Source organism: Mustela nigripes, chromosome 1 (genome assembly GCF_022355385.1).
Source record: "Mustela nigripes isolate SB6536 chromosome 1, MUSNIG.SB6536, whole genome shotgun sequence".
Classification (NCBI taxonomy): domain Eukaryota; kingdom Metazoa; phylum Chordata; class Mammalia; order Carnivora; family Mustelidae; genus Mustela; species Mustela nigripes.
The window spans coordinates 1,158,872-1,166,616 of NC_081557.1; the positions used below are offsets into that span (position 1 = coordinate 1,158,872).

Sequence of the window (7,745 nt, forward strand, 5' to 3'; positions counted from 1 at the left end):
GGAGCCACAGCCCCCACAGCTGGAGCCACAGCCCCCACAGCTGGAGCCACAGCCCCCAGAACAGCCACAGCAGCTCATGGTTCTTGTGGGTTGAGGGTGGATCAGGTCAAAGGAGCAGGTGCAGAGGACAGGTGTTCAGGTGTGGAGCCTTCTGGGCTGGGAGCCCTTTATACACCTGCTCAGGGTCAGCTGAGATGCTGGGCACACGGCCACTTCCTCGTTTCTGCTTGTGCTATTTTTCTGGAGTGATGTCTTTTTTTGTACTTCAGGAATCCATGGCCCTCTGTTGGCTTTCAACCAACAGATGCCTTCCTAAGTGTCTAAATTTGTCTTTGACCTCATCTTGTTTATTTCCTGTAAAAAGAAACAATTCCAGGATTTATGATGCTTCTAGTTATCTTGTAGCAACATGTAACTGATGGATCCCAGGCTCTTTCTCACCTTTGCTGTAGTTTTTGGTACCCAAACTGTTCCCATATTTAATTTTAATATTTCATTTTTAAAAATGAGATCTTTGCAGAGACACATGCCTGGCTCAGTTAGTAGAGTAACTCTTGATCTTGGGATCATGAGTTGGAACCCCATGTTGGGTGTAGACATTATTTTAAAAATAAGTAAATAAATAAAAATGAGGTCTTTGCAAAGGCAACGGAAGCAAAAATAAACAAGTGGGATTGTATCAAACTGAAAAGCTTTTATACAGCCAAGGAAACCATCCACAAAATGAAAATGAAACATACTGAATGGGAGAAAATATTTGCAAATTGCTTATCCGATAAGGGATTAATATTGAAATATATAAAGAACTTATACAACTCAGTAAAGAACAATCTGATTCAGAAATGTGCAATTTTCCAAAGAAGACCTACAATTATCAAGAGACACATGAAAAGATGTTCAACATCGCTGACCATCAGGGAAATACAAATCAAAACCACAGTCAGGTATCACCCCACACCTATCAGAATACCTAGAATCAAAAAGACAAGAAACAGCAGGTGTTGGTAAGGATGCAGAGAAAGGGAACCCTCGTGTCCTATTGGTGGCAATGGAAGTTGGTGCAGCCTCTGTGGAAAAGAGTATGGAGGTTCCTCAAAAAATTAAGAATAGAATTACCATATGATCCAGTAATTCCACTTCTGGGTCTTTATCCAAATGAAATGAAAACACTAACTTGAAAAGATCCCTGCACCCCCATGTCCACTGGAGCACTATTGACAACAGCGAAGATATGGAAGCAGCCTGTGTCTGCTGAAGATGAACGGGTAGAGAGGATGTGGTGTACATCAACAATGGAATATTACTCAGCCATGAAAAGAAGGATATCTTGCCATTTTCAGCATCAGGGATGGACCCTGTGACCATCATGCTCAGTGAAATGAGATAGTGGGAGTAAAACACCATGTGATCTCACATACATGTGGGACTTAAAAACAACAACATTCCAAGAACAAGTCCACAGACACAGCGAAGAGACTGGTGGTTGCCCAGGTGGGGCTTGGGAGTGGGCAAGATGGGTGAAGGGGCAAAAGGTACCAACTTCAGTTGTGAAATAGGTAAGTCCTGTGCATGTGGCGGACAGCATGGCCGCCGGAGTCAACAGCCAACAGCCAACTGTGTCACATGTTTGGTTTTTTGGTTTGTTTTGGAGAAAGAGAGAGAGTGAGAGTGGGGGAATCTCCAGAAGACTCCCAGCTGAGCATGGAGCCCGACATGGGGTTCAGTCCCACCATCCTGAGATCATGACCTGAGCCAAACCAAGAATGGGATGTTCACCCCATGGAGCCGCCCAAGTGCCCCAGCAAGACTGTGCTGCCTATTTGAACACTGCTGAGAGGACTTCTTGAACGCTCCCACCATGAGAAACAGCCCTGTGACCGTGAGTGGTGATGGGTGTTGGTCACGCTACGATCACATCACAACAGGTACAAACACAGACCCGTTGTGCCGCACACTTGAAACCAAGACTGTGTTACGTATTGTACTGAAAGAACAATGTGGTCTTAGTTAAATACAAGTAGAGAATTCAAGAAGGAAACAAATCACCCATAACCCCAGGCCCAAGACCACTAAGATCTTGGTTGATCCCGTGGAATTCTTTAAAAACAGACAGATCTCATGGTCTGTCATCTCACGTCCGGTGCGCTGTTGAGCTCCTGAAGTACAGGTTCTTCACCAACCAGATAAGAATTATCCGAGCCCTTGTCCTGGTGAATGTGAGCTGTCCCTGTTCAATAACGTGTGCCCGTGAATCCCAAGGTGTGCTTTCTGTCCTGCACGCTGGCTGGTGGCTCCCCTCACTCCCTCTGACCCACACTGCAGACATCTCCTGGGCCCCCTCTGCTGTCCCTTTGGACTGTGGCTCGCACGGGAGGACTTCCAGGTTAGCTTCTGCCCTCCATGTGGGGCCTCGAGCAGATTTCCCAATGGCCCCCATGGATGAAGACACCCCAGGGCCTGGCCTGTGCCTCTCTCTGCACCAGAGGTGGATGGCTGCACCATCACAAGCCACTGAAGGTTTGCACGACTGGAAGCTCGGTGGTGAGAAATGGGCACAGAGTGTGCAGTCACTCACGTCCCGTCTACGTGCCCTGGGGAGGGTGCCCACCTCAGAGGACCTCCCCATAGGCAGGTAGACAAGGCGGCCCATTCTGTGGGATGTCTTCCTCTTTGAACAGTCATTCCTGATTCTTTCTGCAGGACTGCCGTTGACACAGAGATGGAAGCCACATGGGGCTTCCTCCCATGGGGGTTGACCTGTCACACCATGGAGTGCCCCACCCACCCTTGTGCTGAGCCCTGTGCCTTCACTCTGTGGCTGGAGGTGGGGGTAAAAACTTGGGCTTGCTTCTGGCATAGGGGACCGGCTACGTGGGGTCTGCCAGGCTCCAGAAAGTGTTTGCCCACCACGGACCCTTCATGCGCCAGTGGGTGCACGTGCTCACGTGGCTCTAACGGCCAGTTGGGTTACAGCCTGGCTCTCCTGCAAAATCTGTCGGTGGGAGCCTGCTCACACCTGGAAGTTGTTTACTTAATGGTTGAACTCGACATGCCCAAATGTATGTGAAAATCCTACAAGGCTCAGCAAATGGTGTGTTTTAGAAGGTACGGCAACCTTGCCCCGCTTCAGAAGGAATGTTTTGAGGCTTCCTCAACCATGGGATCCATAGGAGCCACACCCGTGTTACAGGGTCTGCGCCTGTCCTCGAGTATGCCTGTGTCCCACTGTGGGGCTGTGGGGCTTCTCCTGGGGGGGTGAAGTGTTTCTGCTGAGTCAGCTGACATGGTTCCATCATGGAGCAGTGCAGTGCCATGTTCCTGGACATGTGGACCATCGAAGCAGTCATGGAGAACATCAGGGTGGAGGCGTGGTCTCGTGTTGAGGGAAACAGCAGGAGTGTGTTACTGCCCTGATGATCTCCGCTGTGGGGACTGGAGGAGAAGACCTCTGCCAGGTCAGTACTGCCCAGAAAAGCAGCTGTGAGTGACATCACCACACACTTGTTCAAATAACCCACAGCCTTTGTCTGAGACCCATCCGGATTTTGTATGGGTCAGACAGGAGAGGCCCATGAGGGAGGGCTGGGATCATTGGTCCTGCATCTTCCAGATCTGTCCTGGAGGCTCTGAGCTCTGGATTCCCCTGGGGAAGCCATGCTGACTTTGGTTTTGTGTTTGTGCACATGTGCATGTGCATGTGTGTGTGTGTGTGCGTGTGTGCATGTATGTGTGTGTGTGCGTGCACGTATTGGGGTAGTTCTGCTGGCTTTCATCTTGCTGCCACACTCTTGTTCTGGAAAGCAGTATGGAGATTCCGTCAGTAGTGTTTTCCTGTTATCTATTCCCCGTGGGCACGCAGACTCAGGATGGTTCGCAGACCCACGAGACCCACTCTAAGGCTTCCCAAGGCCACGACACATGCTTCTGCTGACTTCCGTGGGCCTTTACTCTGAGTAGTGCACCACTATAGTATTTGGGGCCCCGAGGACCAGCACTGATTTAAGGCTGGTATCTGGTGACCCTCTTGCCCTTTCTCTGGCCAGGCTGTGGACCCCTCCAGAGGGGCCGAGGAGAACAGCCATGCATGTCGCTGTCCGCAGGGCCCTCCTGCGGGGGTCTGGCCTTGCTGCTGCTGATCAGTGGGCTCCAGACCTGTGATGTGACTCAGGTTTGGGAACGCGGCCAGAGGCTGAAAATCTCCATCATGGTGCTTTGGGTGGTGTTTTTGCCACTGGACCTAGAGTTTTCCTGCTAATATAGATCAAGTAGCAGCTCAGTGGGCTGTCCAGCCCCAATCAGCTGCTCCTGCTATAAATGCCTGTGGTCAAAGCACACTCGGTCTCATCGGTCCCTGCCTGCAGATTCCTGGGGTGAGTGGAGCACTTGCCTCTGACAGCTAAGGGCTAGCTGGAGTCGCAAGGGCGTGAGGGGGCCTGGGATGCCTTTGGCGACCCCCACGGTAAATATCTCTGGCCAGAAGAGGACAGCCACAAAGAACTTTGCAAGGATGCCGAGACTCTCCTCACTAACACATTTCTTCATCCCTCAACAGGGACTCGGCCTCCTGACCTCACCAGATAGTGTTTTGTGGGGGAGAGGAGCAGACAAGTCATCCCTAATCGACCCCGAGAAATGTCCTCCTCTCCCTGGACCCCTGGACCCCTTCCCTTAGGGCGGGGGCTGGCAGTACAGCCTTCCATTTTCATCTGTCAAGTTTACTGGAGAACAGCCTTGCCTGTTCATTTACATAGTCTGTGGCTGGTTCTCACCTCAGTGGCCTGCTGACTTGTGAAGCCTGTGGCATGTCCCACCTGGCTCGTCACAAAAGAGGCTTGCCAGTGCAGGCTCTACCGTGTGCCCAGGAAGTCCTGGCAAGCCAGCCTTCCAACTGTGGGCACTTTGTGCAGTTTGGTCCTCTGCCACCCAGTCCAGGAGATGGCGGACGCCCTAACCCTGACCCTAACCCTTGTGCTTGAGCGCGTGTATTACAACTGTGATGCCAGGGGCACCCCCTTGGCCTGACCCTATTTGACTGGCTACCCTTGCTCACTCCAGCTTCCCAGACTCCCGGTAACACGACAGGCAGCATCTGGCCCCTTCCTGGTTTGCAGACGGACCCTCCCAGGACTCTTGCTCACTCCACCTGCACAGTCCTGGAGCTTCTCTCATTACTGTCACTGCTCTGCACCCTCACGTTCAGGCCTGAGTACGGCCTTCGCCAGCATTGCCCACGGGTTGGGGCGCCGTGCGGGCACGCCACCAACTCTGCATCTCAGGGTCTGTTTCCACTGTGGTTGCTGCTCTTGACTCTTGCACCGTAACATCGCAGCAATCGCACACGGGATCATTCTGGAAACAAAAATCACCCATTGCTCCAAATCCCCCAACTACTGCATTCCAATGTTCCTGTGCAAATCCACTTGTTAAAAATAGAATTGTAGGAAAAGATGTGACAGGACTGTATGCAACCAACCCTGCTCTCTCATTCCAAACCATTGCAAGATCACAGAGGGGGTGACCTGGCTAGTAGAAAAAATGCCTGGGGTGGTTGAGCTCTGTGCACACTCAAGGTGGGGCTCTGTGTGGTGCGGCTGCCACACGTGCTACATGTGATTTTATGTTGCATTAACAGCCACACAGGCCTAGCCAAGGGGCACATGATCCTCTCACCCTGGATTTATCAGTCCATATATTATTTTTTAAAACTATTTATTTATTTATTTATTTACGTGAGCGAGCAAAGCAAGTGAGAGAGAGTATGAGTGGGGAGGAGAGGCAGAAGCACACTCCCCGCTGAGCAGGGAGCCCGAGGTGGGGCTTGAACCCAGGTCCCCGAGATCACGACCTGAGCTGGAAGCAGAGGCTTAACTGACTGAGCCCCCCAGGCGCCCCTAGTTTTAACAGACTTTTTAGAACAGTTTTAGAGTCGCAGGAAAATAGAGAGAAGTACAGCGAGGTGCTTTGCTTTCCCGCTCACAAGCCACGTGAGCGTCATGACTTAGGTTTATCTTGTCCCGGCCTCTCCCGGGTCAGAAGTGGCCACCCTCACCCATGGTGCTTCTGGTGACCCTCGCCGCCCCTGCCACTTGAAGGTGCCCCGGCCCCAGTCTGAATCCAGGGCGGGTCAGAGCAGGGACATGTTTCTCTGTTGGTGCCCACAAAGGCGGACTGACAAGCACCACTGCCGGTTTCCTTCCCTGCCTTTCTCTGCTCTTCATCCAGCCCCACGTCCCCCGGGGGACAGGAAGGTTTTACTTTCCCCAGAGTAGACCGCGGTACCGAAAATAAAGGTCAGAGTGGGGCAGAGGTTCACTCAAGACTTTGATGGTAGAAGTGGCGGCTCCTGCTCTTGAAAAAAGGGCATGCTTGCAACCTTACACACTTGCACACGTGGACATGCACACGCTTGCCACATAGGCACACCCACACACACTCGCACATGGTTGCACACATGCACGCACTCGCACACACACCCCTGCACGCACGCACAAGCCTGCACACACTGTCACATACACACTTACACATACTTGCACACGCACGCACACGCACACATCCACACACACATCTGGTGTCTGAGGGCTTCAGACTTTCAGATCTCGGGAGAAATGGGTTTCTGTGCGGAGAGCTCACTCTTCCCCTGATTAGAGAATGGCTTTTCTGGAGATGGTCTGTTTGTCTCCAAGACACAAGCAATTTCAGGGCATGATAGATGGATAATGTGGCATTTCCCATTTTGTTTTATTAAGATTTGAAAATATAAATCCCTTTAGAACAAACAGCAAACCATTAAACCAACTGATATTATCTTGTGATATTTATGCAAAATGATGTCTAAGACCAATGCAGAAGGTCACTTTGGGTTCCCTGTCTCAGGAACAAAGAGGCAGCCTTGTCTTCCCCTCAACTCCCCAGTCCAAAATTCTACCCCCAAACCTCGCCAGAGTGTTGGCTTGTCCCAACTCCTGCCTTGGCTGGTCCCTATCTCCCTGTGCTGTCTGGTTGCCCTCGTGGCTGTCGGGCCTTTGCTGTCCTCCAGCACCACAGTCCGGAGCGGCTCTGAGCAGGTGTCAGGCATGTTCTTTCCTGGGCCCCAGACGCTTGTGTGGTGTGTGCAGGGGTGCTGAGCACACCGTGTTCCCTGGAAGAGGGGGTTATTGGGTACCCTGCTGGGACCCAGAAAGTCCAAAGGGGGGGAACACTCCAGGGAGAGGTTGGAAGTGGGAGACTGACAGAAGCAGGAAGGAAAGAATCACACTATCGCTAAGACTTGTGGGGAAAGGATACGTTTATTTAAAGGTCCAACAAGGTCAAGAATCTCAGAATTTTCATACTGCAACATGCGGGGGATGAGAGCACCAGGCGCTTTCCTCAGGGAGACGCCCAGGGGCTGGGGCTGGGGTAGGAGAAGTCATCAGAATGTCCTGGTAGGTTGTGGTGACCGGGGAGATGGAGTTGTTGAGAGCCTTCCCAGATAAGATGACAGGTGGCAAGGGAGACAGGCCCCTCTCAGGTGTTGTGGGCTGTTCGTGCCCCAAACACATCTGCTTCTGATTCCAGGAAACAGCAGGCCAGGGCTGTGACTCAGGGGTTTGAGATGGAGTACTGAGTTCTGCCCAGGGCACTGGATCTATAGCCAGCGGGGGTGTGTGCTGACCAATCAGATCTTGCGCTGACAGCAAATGGGGAGACAGCAGCTGGACTGGGAGCAGCAGGGCTTGCAGCAGCTGGACTGGGAGCAGCAGGGG

The 7,745-nt window shown here is 52.0% G+C and overlaps 1 protein-coding gene across 1 annotated transcript in view; it reads left to right on the forward strand.

Moving 5' to 3' along the window:
• LOC132008310 (uncharacterized) overlaps positions 1–7,745 on the forward strand; it is a 31,932-nt gene that overhangs the window by 15,344 nt on the left and 8,843 nt on the right. The window contains 1 exon segment of the mRNA XM_059386851.1: positions 20–58. Within this exon segment, the coding sequence (XP_059242834.1) occupies positions 20–58 (39 nt within the window).